This window comes from Solanum stenotomum, chromosome 6 (assembly GCF_019186545.1).
Source record: "Solanum stenotomum isolate F172 chromosome 6, ASM1918654v1, whole genome shotgun sequence".
In the NCBI taxonomy this organism is placed as follows: domain Eukaryota; kingdom Viridiplantae; phylum Streptophyta; class Magnoliopsida; order Solanales; family Solanaceae; genus Solanum; species Solanum stenotomum.
In genome coordinates this window covers 36,968,711-36,995,343 of record NC_064287.1, presented here as the reverse complement: position 1 = coordinate 36,995,343, position 26,633 = coordinate 36,968,711, and the positions used below count along the sequence as shown (strand labels likewise).

The 26,633-nt window shown below is 33.8% G+C and overlaps 2 protein-coding genes across 3 annotated transcripts in view; both read right to left on the bottom strand.

Moving 5' to 3' along the window:
- The window catches only part of LOC125869149 (agamous-like MADS-box protein AGL9 homolog), a 594,250-nt gene that overhangs the window by 329,193 nt on the left and 238,424 nt on the right, over positions 1–26,633 (bottom strand). The window lies entirely within an intron of this gene.
- LOC125869150 (probable WRKY transcription factor 75) lies at positions 12,080–14,744 on the bottom strand. Its single transcript, XM_049549712.1, has 2 exons — positions 14,321–14,744; positions 12,080–12,441 (listed from the first exon to the last, which is right to left on the bottom strand). Exons 1-2 carry the CDS (start codon positions 14,659–14,661, stop codon positions 12,264–12,266), a joined length of 519 nt encoding a protein of 172 aa, XP_049405669.1. The 5' UTR covers positions 14,662–14,744; the 3' UTR covers positions 12,080–12,263.

Here is a 26,633-nt window from a genome sequence, read left to right as displayed (position 1 = left end):
TTTCATAGTGTAATCTTGAGTAGAATGGAAGATGAGCCAAATCGATAGTGCAAAAGACTATTGGTGTGCTGGAAGTAGATGCAGTTACTGCTTTTACTACACATATTGTTGCAATGCAGAACATGATGAACACGCACTTCAGCAACTTGTCACTAGGACAACAACAAGCTCAGGTAAATGTGGTGCAACAACCACCAACATGGTGTGAGGTTTATGGAGGTGGAGACCACACTGTAGAGGTATGTGGAGAAAACCCAAAATCTGTGAATTTTGTAGGAAATGCACAGTGTGGAGGAATGCACCAAAATTATGGCAACACCTACAATCCAAGTTGAAGGAACCACCCAAACTTTTCATGGGGTGGTAATCAGAATCAACACCAAGGACAAAACTATTACAGGTCACAAGGTAGTGGACAACACTATAATCAGCAAGGCCAAGGAACTCAACAGGCTGCTAAGCAGGGTGATATGAGTGTGGAGGACATGTTAAAACAGATTATGGCTGACCAAGCTAAGTTGGCAGCAGATGTCCAAAACAACCAACTAGCTACCCAGAATTTGGAGAAGTAGTTTGGGAAGTTTTCCAGTGCCCAGAATTCTCTGCCACAAGAGGGTTTGCTTGGAAACACTGATCCAAACCCAAAATAGGTAAACGTTGTGAGTACCCGTAGTGGTCATCCCCTGGAGGAGTTGACCCTTAAAATAAAGACTGGTGAAAAAAAATGGAAGATGATAGATGAATCTGGACCAAGTGAGCCAAGGAATTATGAGGAGCCAAAAGCAAAACCACCTCCTTCATTTCCACATAAATTTAAAAAGTAGAAGGAGGAGGAATGTTTTGGTAAGTTTATCGAACTCCTTAAATAGGTATATGTTAACTTGCCTTTGATTGATGTTTTGCAGGGCATTCCTAAGTATGCCAAATATGTAAAAGATATTGTGGCTAACAAAAGTAGGTTGGCAGAGTATGCAATAGTAGCACTCACTGAGAAGTGCAGTTCTAGAATTCAGAACAATTTGCCGACTAAGTTGAAAGATCCATGGAGTTTCACTGTTCAAATCAAAATTGGCAAGTGCATCAATGCAAGAGAGCTGTGCGATTTGGGCGCAAGTATCAACTTGATGCCTACGTCTATGTTTCTTAAATTGGGGCTGGGAAGGCCCAAGCCCACTACCATAATGTTGCAATTAGCTAATCATTCGGTAGCAAGGCCGAACAGTGTTATTGAGGATGTCTTAGTCCAAGTGGAAACTCTCATTTTTCCCGTAGACTTTGTCATCTTGGATTTTGAGCTTGACCCAGAGGCCTATTTATTTTGGAACGCCTATTCCTAGCTACCGATGGTGCATGGAATGATGTGGGGGCTGGTAGGCTGACAATGAGGGTTCATGACAAAGTAGAGGTCTTTGATGTGTACAAGGCTTGCCTGCGATCTATGAGGAGTTGTCAGCAATCATAGTTATTAATGTAGAAGCATCAGCTAAGCATGTTGAAGCACGAGACCCTTTAGAAAGAGTGTTGATTGGGCAGGATATAGATGGGAATGATGAAGCCCAGGAGCTGGCTAGTATTCTAGATGTCCCAAATGTGAGTATGTTGCATAAGTTTTTGGAGCCATTAAATAGAGTCTTAGGACCCCTTCCCAAGCCATTAATTGAGGAAGCACCGAAGTTGGAGTTGAAAGCTCTTCCCTCTCATCGCAGGTATGCATTCTTAGGTGCTAATGAAATGTTATCTGTAATATTTTCTGCTTCTTTGTCTGAAGTGCAAGTTGAAGCCTCTCTGAAAGTATAGAAGAAGAGGAAAAATGTGATAGGCTGGCAGATGCCTGACATACATTACATCATCCCAGCCTTGTGTATGCACAGGATTTCCATGGGGGAGGGCCAAAAATTGAGTGTGCAACCGCAACCCAAATTAAATCCAGTTATGAAAGATGTGGTGCACAATGAGGTTATTTAATGATTAGATGCAGGGATTATGTACCCTATCTTTGATAGCAAGTGGATCAGCCCGATTCAGTGTGTGCCTAAGAAATGAGGCATGACAATAATCACAAATGAAAAGAATGAGTTGATTCCAACTAGGACAGTGATAGGGTGGCGCATATGCATGGATTACAGAAAACTAAATGAGGCCACTAGAAAAGACCATTACCCAGTTCCTTTTATTGATCAAATGATGGGCAGGTTAGCTGGGCAAGAATACTATTGTTTCCTGGATGGATATTTAGGATATAATCAAATTGTGATTGCACCAGAAGACCAAGAAAAAACCACATTTACTTGTTTGTATAGGACATATGCCTTCAAGCGAATGTCGTTTGGGCTATGCAATGCCCCAACCACATTCCAAAGATGCATGATGGACATTTTTCATGATATGGTCGAAGCTTTTGTGGAGATATTCATGGATGACTTTCTCAGTCTTTGGGGAGTCTTTTGACAGGTGTCTCCAAAGTTTGGACAAGTTTCTTGCTAGATGTGAGGAGACTAAACTTGTCTTACACTGGGAAAAATGTCATTTTATAGTGAAGAAGGGGATTGTACTTGGCCATAAGGTGTCAAAGCAAGGACAGGAAGTTGATCGTGCAAAAGTGGAGGTAATTGAAAAGTTACCTCCTAGTCTCTGTTAAAGGGGTGAGAAGTTTTCTGGGTCATGCTAGATTTTACCAGAGATTCATTAACGATTTCTCTAAGACTGCAAGACTTATGTGCAATTTACTAGAGAAAGAGGTGAAATTTATTTTTGATGAGCATTGCATTCGAGCTTTTGAAGCATTGAAGAAAAATCTGATAGAAGCTCCAATCTTGACTTCTCCAAATTGGGAGCTTTCTTTTAAGTTGATGTGTGACGCAAGTAATATGGTTGTAGGGGCAATTTTAGGGCAAAGAAAGGAGAAAGTGTTTCACTCAATCTACTATGTGAGCAAAACACTAGACGCACCTCAAGCCAACTACACAGTGATCGAGAAGGAAATGCTAACCTTGGTCTATGTCTTCGACAAGTTCAGATATTACCTGGTAGGAACTAAAGTTGTTGTTTATACTAACCATGCAACTATCAAGTAACTCTTCAATAAGAAGGATGCAAAGCGCGGTTGATTAGATGGATTATACTATTGCAAGAGTTCGACAAAGAGATCAAGGACCGAAAAGGTTTTGAAAATCAGATTGCAGATCACTTGTCCAGGTCGGAGAGTTCGTCGTATGTTGGTGAGAAAAGTTAGATTCGGGAAGAGTTCCCTGATGAAAAATTATTGGCTTTAGAGGTGACTGAATTACTGTGACATGCGGATATTGTCAACTACTTGGTGAGCGAAGCGTTTCCACCTGATGCAACCACCCATAAAAAAAAGGGTTGGCTTATGATGCTTATTTCGACATATGGGATGAGCCTTATCTATTCAAGAAGGGACCTAATAAAATGATAAGGAGGTGTGTACTTGAGTCTTAGATGAGACAAGTAATGGATAGTTGTCATTCGTCTGCATATGGTGGCCATCATGGAGGTGAGCGCACTACCCATAAAGTGCTACAATCAGGTTTTTTCTAGCCATAGAGGGAATCATCTCATAAATCAGCTGGAGAAGAATATCTTGGCAAAGTATGGGGTCCGTCACAAGGTGGCTACAACTTATCACCCTCAAACCAGCGGGTGGGTGGAAGTGTCAAACCGTGAAGTGAAGCAAATTCTGCAAAAAATGGTGAATGCTCAAAGGAAAGATTGGGCAATGAAACTGGATGATGCATTATAGGCGTACAGGACAGCGTATAAGACGCCAATAGGGACTTGTCCCTATCACATGGTATTTGGTAAAGCACGACACATTCTAGCTGAATTAGAACATCGGGCTTATTAGGCAGTGAAGAAGTTGAATTTGTACCCAGAGTTAGCCAAGAGAAAACACATGGGTCAGCTACACGAATTGGAGGAGTTTCGACTCCATGCTTACGAGAATGCGAAACTCTATAAGGAGAAGACAAAGCAGTGGCATGATAAGCATATTATATCACGAGTCTTCGAGCCTGGCCAAAAGGTATTGTTGTTCAATTCGAGATTAAGGTCGTTTCCAGGTAAGCTACAGTCAAAGTGGAGCGGACCATTTGAGATGGTGCGCATGACCAATCATGGAGCCGTGGAATTATGGAATGAAGGTAAACAGTCCACATTTATAGTGAATGGACAAAGGGTGAAGCACTACTTCATACAAGAGGTGGATCGTGAGGAAGATATGCTTGATTTGAGCAATGAATGATGGGGAAAGCTGAGTCGTGTATCGACGTTAAATCAAGTGCTAATCAGGAGGCAACCCGTGACTTTGTACGCTAGTGAGATTTAGTTTTTATTTTTACTTTGGTAGGTTAGTTCTTTTTTATAGTTGTAGGTTGGTTTAGTTTATTTTTGTATTTGTAGGTTGTAATAAAAAAAATTGGCGAGAAACAGTGGAGTCCGCGACCTGGGCGCATCACGGACTTGGGCCTCAGTGATATGACGATGGTATCGCGGACTCGGTTATGCCAAGAAAATCTCACCCAAAGTGAAGAAGAAACATTTTTTTACAAATGTAGTCCGCGACAAGTCCACATCACATACCTGGTAAGATTTATTTTCATTAAAAAGTTGGGTCTTACCCGATTTCCCCATTAAAACCCGACCCCATCCTTTTTTAATCCCTAAAACTGCCATTTAACCCCCATTCTCTCAAGAATTTGAAAAAATTCGCCATCTCTCTCTAACCTTAACACTTTTTTCCTAATCAAATTCGTGTTGCAAAGTTGAAATTCCACCTCAAGTTCTTCAATTTTCGTTGTTCTAATCACTCAAGGTATGTTCTCACTTCTTTTGGATGAATTATTAACGTAAGTTCATGAATTTGGTGTCTTTAATGGATTAGTTTCTTGAAATTGATTACGTCTAGTAAAAACATGCTAATAAGAGAAAAGAGTCAGTTCTTGAACTTATTGTATAGAACCCATGACCAAAGGCCTTGTTTGAAAAAATTTGGAAGTGGGTTGAATTCAAGATTAGGGTGAAATTTGGGTGTGTGTGAAGTCTTGAGTAACACACATGTTGTGAGGGGAAAGATTGAGTGAAATAATCGTTGTTGGTTCGAATTCTTGAGTAGAATCAAATTAACAATGGGTATTGTGTGCTTGAATTGTGATGGGGTTGCAAATAAAATGCTTAAAATGACAATGGGAAGTTTGAGTACCGTGTTGTTTGTGAAATATGTGCTTAAAAATAAGTGTAGGTAAGTTTTGGTGATTGTGCCTCAATGACTGAAAATCTAATTGTCTGATTGCAAGATATTATGTCTGGAACAGAAAAAGCGGGCAAAGAGGTTGCGTTTAGCAATCGTAAGAGGGTGAGGACCGAAATAACCATCCCTCTAGCACCTGTAGTACCAAGAGGGCAGACCCAACGCTACGGTGGTAAGGAAGTTACCTCTGAAGGCAAAAATTAGTATAAAACACACCAAAGCTAAATATTTTTCGGATGTGGTGATTGATGATTGCAATTGAAAAGGGGTTTCCCTTAAATCATGCGCCGTTTGCAAGAATTGCACATGGGATTCATCTTTCAGGATCCTATGGAGTGCAATGTGAGTATGGTTCGAGAATTCAACGCCAATTGGAAACTCAATGCTAGGTCTCATTTTGTAACGGTGCGTGGCGTGGAGGTCTTACTCACACCCTCGGCTATAAATCAATTAATGGGCACTGCAGAAGCCCCTTCTGATATTCTGACTAGGTTAAACATTAGTTCTCCATATCAACAGATTCGACATACTTTATGTGGAAAACAGTCCACTACTAAGTGGATTAGGCATGGGCACCGTAGATACCATCAATCCTATCCATATGCCCACATGAATCGGGAAGCCCGGGTGTGGCTTAAAATTATCATGAACTATTTGATCTCAGGCTTGCACTTTACTGAGGTGACCAGAGACCGAGTGTGCTTGGTCTATGCTCTGATGAAGAACATGTCATTAATATGGGGGCGGTTTTAAAGTCTGCAATGCATAAAGCTAGGGTGCACAGAGGAAGAAGGTATGCTTTTAGGGGACTGATCACAAGTTTGTGCAGGCGGGCAGGAGTACCAGAAGAAAGTCTGGATTACATAAAGCCCTTGTTCACCACACCGCTAGATGTCACGAAGACAAAGGGGCCTGAAAATGCTCATGGACCCACCCTTACTACAGTTGAGCGCACAAGAGAGATGATATAATTACGGCTCATATGTATGGGCTTGAAATGTTGCGCCACATAAATGGGTGTCGGCCTTCCACTGAGGAGTAGTTGAGTGACATTGAAAGAAGGTACCCTCTCAATGAACATGTGAAAGCAATGCTAGGATTGGTTCCTGAGTTTCTGGAGCTAATATGGGATGATGTCCCCACTGATGTGGACAAGAGAAGAACAATGTCGGACAGTGAATCTGATTCTGACGAGGAGGAGGGTGAACCTTTGGCTATTGAGGGAACCGCAGTTGATGATGGCATGGACGAGTAATCAGGGAAGTATCCGCCCTACTTTTATTCATTTTGTTATATGTTTCACACTGGGAAAGTGCTACATCTTTAAGTGTGGGGTGGGGTGAAATATTTATGTAAATAAATTTGTTTTGCTATTTTGGTTGTTGATTGTGTTTTGGGTTCCTTGGAAGTTGTTTTTGGTTCTTTGGCCAAGGATAGTCCTGTTGAACCATACAAAAAAAGATTTTGTTTATTTAGGATTGAGTCAGTTGTCGTAGTTGAGTCACATTGCCCTATGATAGATGGATGACAATCGTCTTAAGGGAAATTTCCGTCATTGGGTCTGTAGGGTTGACATCTTGCTAATGCACAACTACATTGAGATTAGATTGAAATCTGAAAATAAAGGAATGACTTTGTGTTGAGACATCTAGGCTCTTTTATGTGACTCTAAAATGACATATGCTTAAATTGAATTCTTGTTATTGTTTGGGAAAGAGTCTGTAGTAATTAGTTCTGATTTGAATATGTATCATGTGTGTAAGGTTTGTTGCATTCCATGCTACTAATTGATGTCTAAAACTTGCTCAGTGTGTTTGTAAAACGAAAGAAAGGATAAGGAGTTGAGGAAGTGATATAGGAATTTCTTTGATAGCCATGTTTTGTTTTCCTCTTGTATCCACCATGATATATATCCCTAGTTAACCCCTTCGAGCCTTTGAATTGTTCTTTGGTAGCCTAATATGAAGCTTATTCCCGTTCATTCTATGGCCTTTAAATTTGATCCATAGCTCCTAAGCGCTTTAGGCGGACAATAGTGAATGAAAATAAAGAGCAAGTATGAAGCCCCTGGGTATGATTCACTGAAAAAGTTATGGCTCGTTGGAAAGGGAGTAAAAAAAATGAATAAATTGTTAATGCCCTACAACAAAGTGTCGAGGAGCTTAAAGTAAAGGGGAAAATTAAAAAAATGAGGTTGTTAAAAGAAGGTTCAAAAATGAATATTGTCATGTATTAAAGCGCTTGGGAATGTAGTCATTGTTCATAGCCAAAAATAGTATCTACTCGTCCCTTGTCCTACATTACAACCCTTGAAGACCTAGTTGATCCTGAACTTCCGTATTCTTGTAAGTAGTGGCGCAGTACACCAAGGGCATGCCTATGGTTCATTGTTGGTAGCATGAGAATTCTTTTGGGAGAGTGAGTGGAATTTGATCCTTACACCCATTATTGTTTGAATTTTTATATGTGTGAGTAGTGCAGGGTGTCTCTTGTGGTAAGGGCACATGTTCAATGAGGAACTGGTAGCTTATGTAACTTTGTGACCAATGATTATGCATGAGTTTACTACGTTTTAGAGTCAATTATTGAGGCTAGAAGGTTTTGCACAAGTCATCATTGTGAATGCATAGTAATGACATGGTTGTTGTGAAGTTCGTGTGGTTGTTGTGGCCGAAACTTGAATGCCTTTAGTTTGAAGTGTAGTAGAGTCGTCGTATGCATGAAAGTATGGAATTGTTCGAGGACGAACAAAGCTTTTAAGTGTGGAGTGGTGATCTTAGGCGTAAATATGCGCCTAATAACCAATTTATCCCATATATATAGCCAAGTTCGAGAGAAAATTCCTAGTTTGAATTGCAATTTTAGAGTCAATTGATTGTGTTTCCTCTAACCAATATGATTAGGTGTTTGTAGGGTGAAAACCAAGGAAAAGGAGCAAAAAGAAAACCATCCAAGAAAAGGAAAATAAAAGTTGAAGTTTCTAAGGAGAAATGGCCAAGAAGCTGGAAAATGCACTGTATGGGAGCATCTCCACATCGTGGAGCTGAAAGAGAATTGTTGCAAACGAATTACACAAAACAGTGAAGTGTACGATAGAGGTGCGTCGTAGAGAAGGATTGAACTTCTCAAAATGTGAAGCGAGGGAACAAGTCCGCGTCGCTGACCTGAACTCCGAAATTGGGCCACATGTTTTATTCCACCCTATAAATAGTCCAACTGTGTTATTTTATTAATTATTTAGTTTTTGAAAAACGAGGAGAACACGATTTGGGCGATTTTGCTGACGAACTCTAGGTCTTTTCTTCTACTCTTTCATTTTGGTAAACACTTTAATGATCTTTGAACATTATTTGATGATGATTCATACTATGAGTAGCTAAATTCCCTAATTCTAGGGTTGTAGCTACGATTGATGGTGTAATATTGTTTATTTCTAGCATGAGACGGGTTTTCTTAGGATTTATGCTTACATTCTAGTTTTTACTATTTTGATGCCTAACCAATATTAAAATAAACTCTTTGTCCACTCTAGAACTTGGAAGACGAATATAGGAATAGACCAAGGAATGTGAGGAATATGTTCAATCTAGGGTAAAAACTTAGAGTGTTTCGCCTATATATACTTATATGCCTCGTTTGGTTAATATTCAAGACGATAGCGTAATGCTCCACGATTGGTTCATGCCTATCCCCACTCAACGATGTAGTTAGGCTGTCAATGGTGGTAGGCGATTAGAGGTCAGGAGACCATGATCATAAATTCAACCTTGTGAATAAATAATGAGGATAACATGTGGATTGTTGGAATACTCTTCATTATGCTTGAAATCAATGTGCTACAACCCTAGACTTCTTCCAAATTGTGAAATTCCCGTTTGCAACTAATTTAATTGTTTAGTAGTTAACAATTGAGATTGTTTTAATATTGATACTATAAACAAATTCCTGAAACTTTCTGTCACATAAGTAAATTTATTTTAGTTACAACAAAGTTAGTGTTTGTCGATTTGAAGTCCTTTGGGTTAGATAATCCAGCTCAAAAGAGTCACTGTATTACTTGAGCGACCACGTACACTTGCGTGTGCATCTGGGAGCAACACTTACTCAAGAAGAGTCAAGGCTTAAGAAACAAAGAGGTCATTGCATTAACCTCATGGGTCAATGAACTGGTAAAGGACTCAAATTTAAGGCCAACAAGTTTTGAAAGAAGAAAGCACATGCTAAAGTTCCACAAGATGCTCATAAGGAACTCAAGGCAAATGTGTGTCGTTTTGTAGAAAGGAAGGAAACTATAAAATTGAGCCTATCATTTGCATTGAGAGTGGGATCTTGGGTCTCCCCAGACTCCACCTTACCTTTAAGCTTGGCCAATTAGTCATGCTCAAGTTGCTTGGCCTCGATTTTATCTATGAAGGTGGGTTGAACATCAATATTGGCTAACATTGCACCCTTCTCAGAGATTCCCAACCGCATGAACTTACCTCGAAACAAGCCTCCTAAAAACTCTAAATAATCCAAGTTTTCCCCTAGCGAAGTGATTCAGCTTGTTGTTGGTCTAAAACAACAATATAAGCAATAATCAATCATTGATGTCCTATTAATTTACTTGGATTATTAACAAATCCTAACCTAAGCCAAAATATGATCTATCTTACCCATATTAGGGGTTTTTTCCACCATGGAATCATGTCCAAACCCTTCTCTCAATAGTAATAACCTAGATTCTAAGGCTTAAGAATCAATGCATAAGGTTGGGGAGTTGACTTCTTACCTTTATCGATGAATTCCATAGGAAAACAGGTGCAAACTACCCAAAAAATCGCCCTTCCCAAGTCAAAGAACTCAAAGTGCAGAAAATAGGGGTTTTGGGGTTATTTTTGCACTAAGACCCATTATAGTAGCGCCGCTATAACATAAGCTAACCCACTATAGTAGTTTGCACACTCTGCTATAGCGGTATGACTCGTGCTATAGCGACCTCGATGAAACTTTAGAAACTCAAACTCCAAAAAAAGCCATTTTTACAACATAAACTCTTTCCTTATCATTCTGACACATACCCTTCACGCAAAGATCAATTTTGGGAGTTATAATACTTATCTGAATTGTATTCTGAAAGGCCTTAGTGACTTGGCTACAAGAATATATCAACCAAACCTCAATATCACACCCCACTCATTCTCGGATGGACCTAGACCTCACCTAGCTCAGATTCCGTCGGAGGCTGGCCTAGTCGAATTTTTTTAAGTCACTATCCGAAAAGTTTTTTGGCCCAAATTCTTTTGCTATCAGCTTACTCATAACAACCGGGTCAAGTCATTACAATAGACACACTTTAAGGTTTGAGAAATCCAAAGTGAAATGTGTTAGTATGTTGAGAAATTGCACATTCTGCTTGAATCAATGCTATCCATGGCAATTTCAGGTGTTAAGCAAATCCTCTGACCCAATTGCATACCATTGACCCATACTATCACATCCCTAGGTTCTCGTTATTGCCATTTAAATTTCCATGTATTGCAAACAAATAATGAACTATACACGAAAATTAGATAGGAGTCACATTTATTCCCATGAAATCCGACTCCAACTCTTAAGTTAGGCTAAAAATATTACATCCGATCCCTACACATCAATTTTCGAAGTGTCGTTGAGTGTTATCATGAAGAATGTAGCAACAGTAAATGAGAAAACTCCATCGAGATCTGATGATGGTGTGGAGTTTTATTTATATTGGTAGGTAAATACATGTCTATAATTACCTTTTCTATATTATGATATCTATGTTGCTCGAAGTTTTAAAAGATATCATCATGTGTTGTATCCCTTAAAATCTATGTATTTTTTAGATCCGTCACACGACCGCGACATCATTTTTATAAGATGCGAGCAATATATTCTATGATACAAGTTCTACGTGTGGAGTTACTCCTTTATTAGGTTATCTACAGCGCCCCATGAAGAAATCTATAAAGACAATTATAATAGAAAATATATTTAACTGTGAAGCCAACTGGTAAATTTGAAAACTCAACAAGAAGTTATTGTTCATAAGCAAAAGATATATATAATTTAGTTGTGTTTAATCAATTAAAAGTTATTTTACGGTGTTGGCGAAATTGATAATTTGTCTTTAACTGATTTTATGGAAAAGTGTTGTACCGTAGATACTAGGGTTCTTGTTATTGTTAAATAAAATAAAGTAAAAGAGGAGCATTGATCATTTTTCTTTTTTAATTGTTATCATTATATTTCAATTTCTTTTAATCTGAAAATGTTATTTTTGTTGATTTTGATTTTCGTTCTACTAATAAATTTTCTATCATTTTTTGATGATTCTTTGGTACTGATTTAAAATTCAGTTTTTGTTCTTAAATTTTGGTGATACAAATTGAGGTAGAGTATAATATAATAAATGGATTTTTCTACTAAATAAGAAAATATAAAAAAAAATAAAAAAATAGAAGAGTAGCATCTCATTGAATGTGCAATAGAAATGAAACAAAATTGCTATTAGAAAATATATTTTAGCTAATTGATAAAAAAAAAATGTATTATTCCTCATTCAATAGATACTCCCTCTGTCCCAATTTATATGACTCACTTTCCTTTTTAGTCAGTCCCAAAAAGAATGACACATTTCTATATAAAGTAACAATCTAACTATAAAATATCTATTTTATCCTTAATGAAATAATTTACAGTCACACAAATTTCTATAATTCATTTTGGACCACAAGTTTTAAAAGTCTTCCTTTCTTTTTTAAACTCTGTGCTGAGTCAAAGTACCTCATATAAAATGGAACGGAGGGAGTATTAAATTAACTATGCTTTATTTTCTTTTATCTTTTGAAAACAATCTTTATAGTGACAAAATAAAATTCTCTGCGTCTATATATGTTTAAAACGCATGTACACACTGCAGTATTATTTTACATGTAACTAATATATAGTGAGATGAGATATATGCCTTAGGCATTGAAAGATAAATAAATATTTAAAAGGAAGTATAGATTTGCATCTGACTCAAAATGTGCTCAAAGTTATCGGTAGATTTGTCGATGGGATGTGAATGCATGCCTTCATAAGTAGTTACTACTACTTCTTCATCCTTGGATAATCTTTGTACTTGTTTCTTCACGTTACATCCTTGATGTGTGCATCGATAATAGCTCCTGTTGAGTACCACAACAACCAAATATGTATTAGATTTCTTCTTCGTTTTTGTATAATTAATTTCACCTAATATTTTCCCATGTCTAAACCACTAGCCCTACCCAAATAATAGTAGCCATTTGAAATAGGAAAATATATCACTCATTTTTTTCGTTTTTGTAATGACTATAGCCAGATTAATTTCATTGATTAGAGAGTACTCCTGCAGATCATAGTTGTAGACTTGTAGTATGTGGTGATAAATATAGATTCCAATTTACTAGTCCATTTCCTACAACTTTTGATCATTTCAATTTCATGTTTTCACTTCAAAAGTTCTAGTATATATCCATACCTTTTTTTTTATAGATAATAAATCAAAATCCTGATGAAACTCCCACTATTTTCCTATTGAAATTCACCACGGAACAATGTTCACTGACTAGTGCTTTCAGTCTTCCATAGTTATTTTAATTGAATTGGTGAGAAAAGAAAAATATAGTACTCTCTGTTCTAATTTATGTGACACGTTTTGGATTTAGAAATTTAAACAAGTTTATCTTTGACCATAAATTTTTCATATATCGTTTAAATATTTTGAATTATCAATTATTGTGACCTATAATTCTTTTTACGTACTTTACAAATATATCAATTTCATTTTAAAAAATTTAAAGATTTCATGAGCAAATTCTCGGTCAAACTTAAATTGTTTGGCTCTCAAAAAAATGAAATGTGTCACATAAATTGGGACGGGGAAAAAGTGTTTTCACACAGGAAAATTAGAAAGCTTAATTCCTAGTATTTCAATAAGAATTGTTTCCCATCATCAGTTTTTCCAGCGAGCTGGTTCGATGGAACTGAGATGGAAAACTTTTGTAACACAAATTTTATATAATTCGAAGTGGAAAAAACATTTGTTTCTAACCATGTCATCGATTTTTAGGGATCCTTACCTCTCTTATTTGTCATCAAAGGGCTAAATATAAGTTTCTATGCACTTTGATTTTGTTTTACAACATTTATTATCTAGCATAAACCAAGTAATAATCTAAAGTATAGAACGAAGTAGATCTAAGGCAAGTTCTATTGCTTTTGGGTCAAACTATACATACGAATGAAAATATATGCATATAATGAGATCTTACTTATTTTTAACTATAAAAATTCAAAATTTTGATTCACCCTTTGCATGTGAACTCTAATATATTAGAGTAGTTGGACAATTATTGCTCGAATCATCCGTCAAACGTAGCATAGATCACTTTTGAGGCTAGATTAACATAGTTCTTAAGATCCCTTTGAAAATGATCAATAAATTTTTTAAAAAAAGAAAATAGTCCCAAACATTAACTGGAAATGTATCTTGACTTGGATTAGATCGTAGAAGAAAAGTATTGAAAACATCCCTAAATTCGGCGCAAATTATTAGTTTCATCTCTAAATTATTTATAGCCTTAAAAACACCCCTAAACTCAGCACAAATTATTAGTTTCATCCCTAAATTAGTAACAGTCTTAAAAAACACCTTTTTGCTTGACTAACTAAATTAATTAAATACACCCTCGATATATCTTGCAACATGAATGAAATACACCCCTAAATTCTTATCAAATTTAAAGGTATTTTCAACCTTTCTATCGGCTTTTTATTAAGGGTTCATGTTCCTACAAAAGTTTGAGATCACTTTCCATGTCATGTGGCAGTCGGGGGTGTATCTAAGTTTAGTTAGTCAAGTAGAGGAGTATCAATAGTTGAGAAATGAAACTAATAACTTATGTCAAATTGTGTATTTTCAATACTTCTCTCTTCTTTATTTGGCCTAAAAATAGTAAAGTTACTTGGGAATTTAATTAAAGTGTATAGAGGTAGATGGATGGAATTGAGATAATAACTAACCTTGGGAATTTGTTGTTTTTGACAGCCTTTTGTCCATATTTCCTCCATCTATAACCATCATCAAGAATATCAACTTGGCTCCTTGTTTGGAAAGCATATCTTGGTTTCTTAATTTTCTTCTTACACGATTTGATCACCTCATCCTTCTTAGTAATAATATCTCTTGGAGTTTCCATGCTTGCCATTAGTCCCAAGAACCCGGCCTTATTCTTCCCTTGGAATAATAATTCCTCTTTTGCATCGTCACTGATACTACTCTTGCTATTCATTAATGAAATATATTCATCATGATGAGATGACGACGATGATGCTGATGGAAATATTGTTGCATAATTCTCCATTTTAGAGAGTAAACTATATGAGAGCTATTTCTGAGAATGTAAAAGTGGAGACGTGTTGAGAAAAAATAGCAATGGAAAAATGTGGTTTTGAATGGTGAATTTATCATTAAGAGTTGGACTAGTGTGGCGGCTGCCCTGTTCAATATTATTCTATTTTTAATAAAGTCGTAAACGACACGTAAAACTTAAATCATCATAATTATTTAATATTAGTAGAAGAATTTAAGTTAACTTCCCTAAATATATTATATATACGAAATCAAATCTGTTAAGAACAGTTATTTGTTATTGAATGTTAATTTAACCTCATGTGCAAGAAAATATACTAAACTAATAATAAGGCATGAAGTTATTTTTCCTACCAAGTTAAAATTCACGCTGATAGTTTATTTTATACTGATTAATGGAGGTGTTCACGGACGGTTTGGATTGGTAAATAATTAAATCAATTTAATTAATTATAAAATTATTAAAATAAAACCAAATATTAATATAATATATATTTTTAGTTGATTGTTATTGTGTTTGGTTCGATTGTTCGACTATTAATTATGTAAAAAAAAATATAAAAACAAGGTGAGTAAATAGAAAAAGATATTTAGTTCGAATTAATTATGTAAAAAAAAAATATAAAAACAAGGTGAGTAAATAGAAAAAGATATTTAGTTCGAAAAGAGACACCTATCAATATTATCTGTCATAATATATTTTATCTTTGAAGTTGAGTTTTTACTGCGAATGAAGAAAATGAAATCAAAATTGGAAGAGCCAGCAACTGAATCATTCTCCCAAGTTGATTCCACTGAACTCCATTAAATTATAAATAAATTCCACTGCACTCCATTAAATTATAAATAAATTTTAATGATAATATATACAAGATATATACAATTGTTCATAAAAATAATATATTATCTATATAACTATAATAAAAATTATGTATATATTTGTTGGTTAGATTCGATTATTTTTCAATTCTTTTTAAAGAAAATCGAATCAAATCAAATATTATCAATTATTATAAATGTAAAATAAAAAAACAAAATCCAAATTTAACTTATATAATCAATTTGGATCAATTTTTATTCAAATCATATACACGCCTACTAATTATGAATGCAAGTTAAATTCGTGGCTATAGAGGCCCCTAGTCCACCACTAGTATTCCCACAACGTTCCTTCAAAAGAATCATCTTCAAGCGTCGAACATAGATTTACTTTATTACATCTAAATATATTATTTGTAGTAAAAAATTTAATAATGTGACTAATAGAACTAGAATCGTAGAACACATGACTCCGAGGAATTTGCACAACACCTTAATTACTATACTAAATTTTTAATTTATTAAGAGGTATATATATATAGTGCAGGGGATAATAGGTCTTGCTCAAAATTTGAGATTGTTACAACAATTTCAATTATAGTTCAGACATATTTCAAGCATTTCTCTTTTTTTTTTGTTTATCATCAAAACGGGTAAATAACATGATAAAATCGTAATCATGCGTGTTCCACTTGGTCATTAGACGATGAATTTGGCTCTTATCTTTTAAGATAAGATATGATTAGAAATATTATTGTATAAGGAAAAAAAAATAACAAAATGAATTAGGTACTCTTAATTTTTAAATTTAGTTTAAGGACAGAGAGGCATATAAATACATTTATTAAGTACTAGTAGCGAATTATAAATTGCTGAATAAGGTTTGCAAGCAATGGGAAAAAGGTGTGAAATATATCCGAACTTTGACCAAAATTGTTGTAACAATACCAAATTTCGGAAAGGATCTTTTACCCCCTGCACTATTTAATAATGTATTTTAAAGGTATATATATGTCCACGTGGACATTATAAATATTGCATCACTATAAATAATAATATGTCCATGTGGGTACATATATACCTTTAAAATACACTATTAAATAGTGCAAGGAGTAAAAGGTCCTCCCTAAAGTTTGGTATCGTAACAACAATTGCGGCCAAAGTTGGAGTATTTTTCAGACCCTTTTCCCTAATTTCTCTATTCTATATTAGTTGGTCATTTTTTATTTTACACGATATTTAAGTAATTATCAATAAAAAGATAATTTGAGAAATTTATTACTTAGATTATTTTCAATGAATAATTAATATGATACAACTATTTTTATTATAATGATCAATTAATATAAATAAACCAAGTATATTAATTATTCACGTGTATGATAGGAAAAAAATAAAGATTTAGGACATCTCTTTAGGAGCGGACGGCTATATTCCTTTTCTTTTTCCGGTCAAACCACGTGTTATCGAGCTTTTAAAAACTACTTTAAATTTCAGACTAAAGTTTTATACTCCTTGTCCCTAATTACTTGTCCATTTTTGAATTGACACACCTATTAAGAAAATAATTATTGACATAGTGAATTTACCATTTTACCCCTATTTATAATTATGAATTGGATGAATTAAAAACTTAACATTTTCAAAAAGTTCTACCTTTTTCAAAGTAATTAATTAAGAATATAATAAATAAATAAAATTGTCCTTATTTAATTTGTCAAAATGAATAAGTAATTAGGAATAACTATAAAAAAAATAACAAGTAATTAGGAACAGTGGGAGTAAAGTTTAGCCAACCAAAAAAGGAAAATAGAAGAGTGATAGTAAAGAAATTTCAACAAATCTTGTAGAACTTTCTGAGTGCAAGTGAATAGAAATTGGGTATTTTTTAAGTATTTAAATTTTAAGATAGAGATGGCTATACACGAATTATTAAAAAAAAAAAATTAATTATTTTTTATTTTATATTATTTGATTCATGTTGATTTATTATATTTTTAGAAAAACTTAAGTAGATGTGTATTTTTAGAAAAACTTAAGTAGATGTGTATTTTACTGAACTAACTTAATAAATGATGCTTTAAAACTCTAAATTTAACTTTTATTATTTTATGTAGTTATGTAATACTAAAAAAAAAAAAAAATAGGATAAAATTTAAATTGAACAAGTGTTACTATTATACTATATAAGAAATGTCAATAAGTTGCTCTCTCTCAACGTGTCTGCTTATTGACGGAGGGTAGTTTTATAATTTTATTTATCAATTTATTTTACAGAGCTGCTTCATAAAATACTGTCTATTTTATCTTCTATTTATTATACATTTAGTAAATAATTTGTGGATTAAATAATTAATTTTGAGGGTAAAATATTTTTAAAAATCTCTTTGATATGTTAAAAACATAATTTTTTTAGAATAATAAACAAATAAAAATGAATGAAAGAAATATTCAGTGGAGGCTATTTCACAACTTTCTACTATTTTTTTCAATGGTGCAATTTGTAACCCAAAGATGCTAAGGACAAAAGAAATTGTTGTACTTTTTGTTGACATGAAAAAAAAAAACAAAAAGTTGCTTATCACTTTTAAATTATCCGTATTGTTTTAAAATTACGATTCACATTTTTTCAGGATAAATTTTATTTTATTTCAAAATTAATTTTTTGTTGTGAAAATTCAAAATTTAATTTGAAGTTTTGTTTCAAATTTGGAAAATAGCTTAAGCATGTTTTTGAATTTGCTTTTAAAATAGTAGTATATTTAAATATAAAGATTATTATACATATTATAAAAAAATTTATAATATGACCAATTTATATTATGAAAATTTTACACAAATCTCATAATGTTAAGACTAATTACATCTTATTACTATTTTTTTAAATTATAAAAATTTCTTAAATTTGATGGAACCGGATACATCTCAAAACGTCCTGATATATCGTGTTTCGATTTTGGATACATGTCTCAACGTCCCGATACATCATTTCTCGATTTGAGATACATCACTCAACGTCTAGATACATTGCGTACATCTGATAATCGTGATTCTAATTTGGATACATGTCTCAACGTCTTGATACATCGTGTCTCGATTTGAGATACATCACTCAACGTCTAGACATATTGCGTACGTCCTGATACATTGCGTAAAGTTATGTATCCTATCGATACATTGTGTAAGTGATGTATTCGAAAAAATAAAAAAGAAGAGATTTTTGAAAAAAAATTAAATAATATATTTTTTAAAAATATATGATAAAATAAATTATACATATAAATAATTTTGCCAAAAATTAATGTTATTAAACTCATAACACAACGTATACTATATTAATTAGTATTCAACTAACAATTTTTAGTACATACTCTATATGTCCAATAATATTTGTCCACTATTAATTTTGCACACTTTTAAAAAAATTATAAATAGATGAATAATTTTACTATATTACCCTTTAAATATAATAAGTACAATGTCTTGAAAAATGTAATAAAAATGAATGTAATTAATTATAATAGTAAATTAAAAAATTAAGTGTAAAATTATTTATTAATTTTATAAAATAAATAAATATTATTAAATATCTCAAAATAATATAGCAGACAACTATTATTGAACGGAAAAGTAATAAGAAAGGAAGGGACTACATGAGAGATTCATTTAATCTAAACAATGTTGGATTGTCATTTAGTTTTGACCTTTTGTATTGTTCCAAAGGTCATCAAAATTGGAAAATGTGTGGCGGCGCTCTTCTTTTCGCCAGTCAAGATTACCACGTTTGCCTTAATGAACTTGCGACTTTTATTCAAGGGAAAATAGTCGATCATAATTACTTTCTCAATACTATGTAAAGTGAATTTTAAAGATTTTTTATCATTTGTAATAATTATTTAATTAAATTGTTCAAAATTTAAGATAGATATTTAGATTTTTTTTTATGAAGTTTTATATTTTCTACTCTCTGTTCTTATGTACTTATCAAATATTTTTTAATTTTTGACAAATTAAGAAAGAATAATTTTTTTTTTTCTATTATACCATCAATTTATTAACATTGAGTGTTAATGTTTTTGAAAAATGTAGTTTGTAAATATGTTAATCTATCAACTAATAGGGGCAAAATGGTAAACTCACTATACCAATCATTATTTTCTTAATAGGTAATCAAGTTAAATTTAACAAGTAAAAAGTGATAAAGGGCGTATGAAATATATTACACTACTTATAAAGTTATATTTATACACAAAAAGCAAAAACAAAAATTCTGATTTAAATTATATCCTTAAATAATATTTTTAATAAAGGTGCATTACATCACAAATTCAATTAATAAAAGGAGTAATTTATATTTATCAAACGTTGTCTTAAACTCTAGTTTCCAATTCATTGACGAAGAGAAGGAAAAACCACAGAGTATCATAGTGTAGCTGCATATATATTATTTATGAATTAAATTATGTAATATTTTTTGGATTTCTAGAATTAAATTTTATAATTTTGATGCAAAATCTCTAAGTATTTTGAAGTAAAATTTGAATACTTTTAAACTACATGCAAAGTATTAAAAGTCATAATAATTGACAATTCAATTCTTTTTTAAAAAGCTATGAAAAAACGCTCAAAATCCTAACCATTTTACATAATTTGAGACGGGGAGAATATCACGAGGACAATTGTTTAGTCATTCATTAAAATCGGACAAAACTCTTCTATCTGTTTACTTTTACTTGACATATTTATACTTGACAGATCTATTAAAAATTATAATAGCTAACATAACTATTTTACCACACTTTCTCTATTGGCTATTAATTGTTATTTTGTATTAAATCTTGGAATACCATTTAGGAATAAATGCTTAATGCTCAGGATAAGACATGAAAAAAAGATATTTCTCCTTTCTTTGATAGATTAAAATGACAAATAAAAGTATAAAAAAATATTTTAAAAATAATAGACAAGTAAAAGTAAACCGACAAATCACATACATCCCCTTCTCCCTTGTTCGAAAAAGGAAAAATAATATAATAAATAAAAAAGGTAACACGTTTTCTAACTTTTTCGTTACTTCTAAATTTCTTATTCCATTTTGGTTGAATGAATACATATAGTCCACAATTTTGGACTAACAATAGTTAGAAGTTGCAACTTTTCCACGTACATTGAATTCATTACTGGTAATTTTTCTAGTGCACATGAGCTCTTTATTTTGAATAAAAAGCATATTTTACTCCATTAGGGTTGGTGGCAGACTGGAAATTTGACTGACTTATTAAAATCCATCCTTCTAGACATTTTCTTTTTTATTATTTGATGATTTGATGATGTGTTTTATTAATTCAAATTTTCTAGAACTGGTAACTAGTGTACAAAAAAGAATTAGATGAGGTGACTTCAATATGAAGATTGCTCTCACCAAGCCAACAATCAAAATAACCAGGACAAGGACCAAGAAGTGATCAAACAGTCGACCCAAAAAATATATTTTGAAAATATTACTGCAAGCATTAAGGTTTTATTGGATTTAAACATAAATTAATTTGGATTATATTAAATTCAAGAAAATAGTTCAAGTTATGTGACAATTCAAATCAAATTAAATGAGCCACTAAAATCATGATACGTGTCAAAGTTATGTGGCTATCCAAGTGATCAAATGAAATGAACCACTAAAATCATGTCACTTGTCAAAGTTATGTGGCACTTCAAGTCAAATTAAATAAGCCATTAAAATCATGCCACGTGTTAAAGATATGTGGTAATTCAAGTCAAATTAAATGAGTCACTAGAATGATGCCTCATGTATATATGACATGTTTCGACCAATTAAATCAAAGCTTTTCACAGAGGAATGTGTTTGCTCAGTTCAAATCGACCAATCAAATCACACAGGTACCTCATTCCCTACAACTATAAATACAAGTCATCATTCATAGAGAGAGGAGTTTTAAAAGAACAAGAAGCAAGAAGCAAGAAGAGAGCTCGTGGATCAAAGACTGATAATTATATACAAGCTGCAAGTTCAAGCTATCAAGTTTAAAGTTCAAGTTCAATATCAAGAACAAAGGCAAATAACAAGACGTTCAAGATCAAGTTACTTGTTTACACTCATTATTTGTCATAACTATACAATTGTTCGTGACGAATAATTCAAATCCAAGTTCAAGGACGAAAATTCAAGATCAAGCTATTCAAATCCTTGAATCTAAATCAAATTCAAGTCCAACATATTTCACATTACTTGAAGAATCAGGGGATTATCATAGAGATTGTAACACACACTACATTTTGAAATCAAATACTACACTTTGTTATTCCGATTTTCCTGCCTTGCTTATTTATTTTTTTCAGCTCAAAAATTTGTTGTTTACAAATTTTGGCACGCACAGTGGGACAATCTCTACCTCTCATCTCTTTACATTGATCATCAAATTTCAAGAACACTAAAATGGCATCTATGAAATTCGATGATAAGTCTATTGTTGCTAAGACTGTTGATTTCAATTTTTCCTTTGCGATGGAGAACATACTGGATGCTACTATGGAAAGTTTGGGACCCATCACTAGGAACAAAGCAAACTTGCTAGGACAACAAGCACTTCAAGTTCCATTCGCATCAGTTCCTATTTTGGATGTTTCATCCTCAAAGGGGGTAGGATTCTTTCCAAATGAATTACAAGAAGGAGAGAATATAGTTGAGATTGTTGAAAAGACGTCGGCCCAACTCAGTCTGTTTAGTACCAAAGATCATAGTATTTGTCACGACCTAAAGTACACCCTAGACGTGACATGACTTATAAGACCCCGAGAGGCCCTATACAAGCCGCTTGACATACACACAACACAACATAATAGAAAATATGTGAAGTAAAGGTAGAAAGTCTCATATCAATAAAAAAAGTTTGACATAAAAGCGGAAGTCTAATATAGTCCCGACAAACTATTCTAACATCTCAAAAGAAGTGGTCGGAACGTAACCCGTACACCATGTACGATGTTTGAAAACTCAAAGCATAAAAATTAAGTAAATGTGTCATGACCCTCGAAACATAAGGACTCACCAACTCCTGAACTACGAATGGTCAAGCAACTAGCCATGAGCGAGAAGAGAAAGAATGTGAGACCCTACATTAGTTAAACAATGTAGGCACAAGTATGAATTAGTACATGAAATGTACTAAGTATAAGGAATATGAAATAAAACATGAAACATGATCATAATGTGATATAATCGAAAACATGATATGCATGATCAAGCTAAACATAGTAAAAACCTTTAAAGAAGAATCATGAATCATGAACATGGTCAATGCATCTTAAAATCATATTGAAAGCTTTATAAAACCTTTCAAAGTAACTTAATTCATTTTGTGGATATTTACTATTAACCGGCATAGACCACATCAGTTATAACGTGACCGACGTCTTGCTCCCACACCGAAAATAGATGTCCTTACTTTCCAAGGCAAGAAATGAATCTCAAGGGTCTACTCAATGTTTTAAGAGTTGGTTGATTTTCTAGTGCCTGGAATCTGTAGTGCTTCGCGTTCACGAAGGGATGATCGCTTTTGCAATCTTCGTTAAAAGCAAAGCGACAAGTGGCCTGACCATCACGGCTGCAAAGTGTTAGCCACTTTCGCGAAGGGTCTGATTGCGAAAGTGAAGGGGCAGGTGGCCTGACCATTGTGATCACAAAGGGTTAGCCATTTTCACAACCTTTGAGAAAGTGAAGGTCTAATCGCGAAAGCGAGGCCCCAAATTTTGCGGGGTTCTCTTCAGAGAATCCATGGTCGCAAAACCTATATCATAGTGGAGTTTATCCCTGCTATTTCGGGGTTTTTACCCTATTTTGAGCTTTGTAAAATCCTTGGAGACGATTTTGAAGAGATTTCTTATGTTAAATCAGTTGGGTAAGACTTTGTGACCCTAAAACATCATTTTCCTTTTATCATTTATGGGTTCTAACATCAAAACTGTCACTCCCCGAAATAAGGGGCGTAACTGGCCCTAGATACCCTATTAGATCAAGTTACCCACTAAAACTACTAGCTAACCAAACTGTGAGACAAAAAGACTGGGCAACACAACCTCCAAAAGTGAAGCCTGGACCTTGAAGGTCATGACCTAAATGAGAATAAACCATACAAACAATGGTAGACAAGCCAAAAAAAATAAAGATGTACGACCTAGCCGATGAGATCACAACTGAAGACATATCTACTTACACACACATATATATACATACCAAGTTTATGGGCTGGAGATTGAAGCATACAAAAGAAAACCCAGAATATTGTGCCCACAATAGCCTCTATGAGTGACATAAGCACTATCGGGACAAGGCCCCGACTATACCTAAACTGTACAATAAAAGTAAACATCCTCTGATTGCCCCAGGATAAGATGGAGCTTACCAACGCACAGTTGAACCTAAATCCTATCGGGTGGGTCGATCAGAATCCCTGCCTGAACCTGTTCGCATGAAACAAAAAGCAGTGTCCCCAGGCAATGGGACGTCAGTACGAATAAAAATGTACTGGTATGTAAAGCGAAAAGTAGAATCATAAATAGTTACTGAAAAAAGGTAATAGAGATACCACCTGAAACTGAAACTCAAATAATCTCTCTGGCTGACATTTGGCCTCCTACTATTTAAATATGCATGGTATGCTCGTATAATCGTATGTCATGAATACATATACATAGATGTAAATACATGACATACCCAATCAAATGCTAGAAATGGTGATGCTTTCTAGTAGCTAACCGGTATTATATATGCCAACCTGTGGCCATCGGTGTCTCATACGTATAAATATAGGCAATAGGCGCCATACCTTCCGATTATAGCTGGGGAGTAGAATGCATAGCATGTCATGTCATGTATTTATAACACCTATATGTTACTGTTGTCATGTTTCCAATCTTGGCCCGTTTGTACTCTTGTTCTCATAACCCCATAATTACTTTCGTATAATATGTAACCATCTCATGGAACCCTATATGTTCTTTCAAATAAGCTTGAAAAGTTAACTTGAATTTTAGAAAGATAACCTAACCTTGTAGCTATTCATAACAATTTTAAGGTGATTTACTTAGTTCCTAACTTGGTTCCTAGATAATTTATAAAAAAAGTATTTCAAAAACCAAGTGTTCTAACAGTTTAAACATTTAAGTTATATTTGAGAGTTTTGAAGATCGTGAATCACTTTAAAGATTTTTCATAATAACTTTAGTGGAGAAAGAGGGCTGGTTACAAGTAATAAGCGTCTCCCGAGATATTTTAAGTCACATCACCCAAAGAAGAATAAGAATTTATACATGTGGAAATATAATCAAGGAAACCGATAAAATGACATGTAGATGTCGAATACTCTATTTATTTGAATGAGTGAAATATCAAAACAATAGAATCATGAAAATAATTCAGCTGAGATCCCAATGCATTTCACTGAAGGTCTTTCTAGAAAGAGAATAATAAAATATCGCATTGGGCGTTTTAGGAATTTCCCAGGAGTGGTGCTAAAATGAGGGACGGAGCTTAGCCTTAACATACTTTTCCAATGAACGCTCAAATGGCCGTAGTTTCTTCACGAAAGTTGTTCCTTATGTCCTAAACTTCGCAAACACTATATACACACAGCTGGTATGCACCTATAAACAATTCATAATTGAGCTTAAAATGACAGATATGCCATATGGTCTCAACTTGACGAAACATCCGTAGAACTTCAGAAAAACAATCATAAAAGAATCTCGAGATAATTACCTGAGTTAACCAAGTGTAAACCTTAAAGAAACACCAATAACTATCAATTTATATCTTCAAAAATTAGCTCCAAGCTCAACTAATAGAAGGGGAAAACGATTGCCTCATGTAGAGATCACGTTTCTAGGCACGAGGGAAATCTTTATTGGTAGCAATCCTCAAAAACTAACCTTCATCATGAAAGAACTCCATTAAAACCCTCTCTTAAGCTTTCTTTCTGGTTAGGGAGTGAAAAGAAATGTTTTCATAGCTTAAAACGTCGAGTATGACAACATACCATATTTTTTACCCAACCTGGATTCTACCCCGGCAGTCTGCAGTAAAACCCTCATAACTTTTCACTTTGATGTCGGTTGGATACGGGGTTTTGTGCGTTGAAAACTAGACTCGTAGGCTTTTGATTTGATAGGTCATGGGCCTTCTAACTCTTTATATATTGGGAGAAAACATCCAAAATATTTGACCCAAAGTTAAGAAAATATTATTAGAGAAACTTCAATAATTTTTGCCGACCTTAGTTTCACTAATTTTCTTGACTTCAAAACTTAACATACGAACCTTGTGCTATTATAATACCTCATAACACACTATTCTTAGCATTTTAGACATTCATAGTCTTACCCCAAGGTATGAGATAATTTCAACCTTTCAAACGGGCAAAGTTCTACCCGAGTCATTTCTTTAATCTAGAACTTTGTCTGAGGGGTCCCTTTGACCTAAAACTTTAGTTTAGTTCCTTGATATTGCCACCCATTTGCAATCTTAATCTCCAATGTACGATACCAAGTCATATACACTTCATATAACCATGCCAAACTACACCACCCATATTATGCAAGAATATAGAAAAAGTACGAGATCTTAAATTCTCCCTCCCCTCTTATGAACATTCACCCACGAATGGATATAAACAATTCCTTGGTTGAGTTTCTTTTCCCATAGGACTTTATTTGCGAGTCTATGTTTGTTACAGTCGCAAACTAAAGTCAAAATTTGAAAATTTTAACTACTAAACTTTGTATAACTATCTCATAAGAAGACATATAAATTGCACTTTCGAGCTTCTGAAAATTTAAGCAAGTCGTTGTGAATAAATAATTGTCAATTATCGAAATGTGACTCACCTTAAGTCGTAAACAGTTGGGGGGTACTCCTTCTTCATTTCCTCTTCCGCTTCCCAAGTCATTTCCTCAACATTGTTATTTCTCCATAACACTTTCAAAGAAGCTACATCTTTAGTTCGAAGCTTTCTTACTTGTTGATCTAAAATCGCAATTGGTACCTCTGCATAAGATAAATCTTTAGCGATACAAATATTTTCAATGGGAATAATACGTGAAGGATCTCCAATGCATTTTCGCAACATAGAT

Bases quoted from the DNA above. Each gene is read 5' to 3' on its own strand.
- LOC125869150 (XM_049549712.1), bottom strand. From the start codon at position 14,661: ATGGAGAATTATGCAACAATATTTCCATCAGCATCATCGTCGTCATCT. The intron at 12,442-14,320 runs GTTAGTTATTAT...GGTACTCAACAG, and splicing joins AAAAACAACAAATTCCCAAG to GAGCTATTATCGATGCACAC.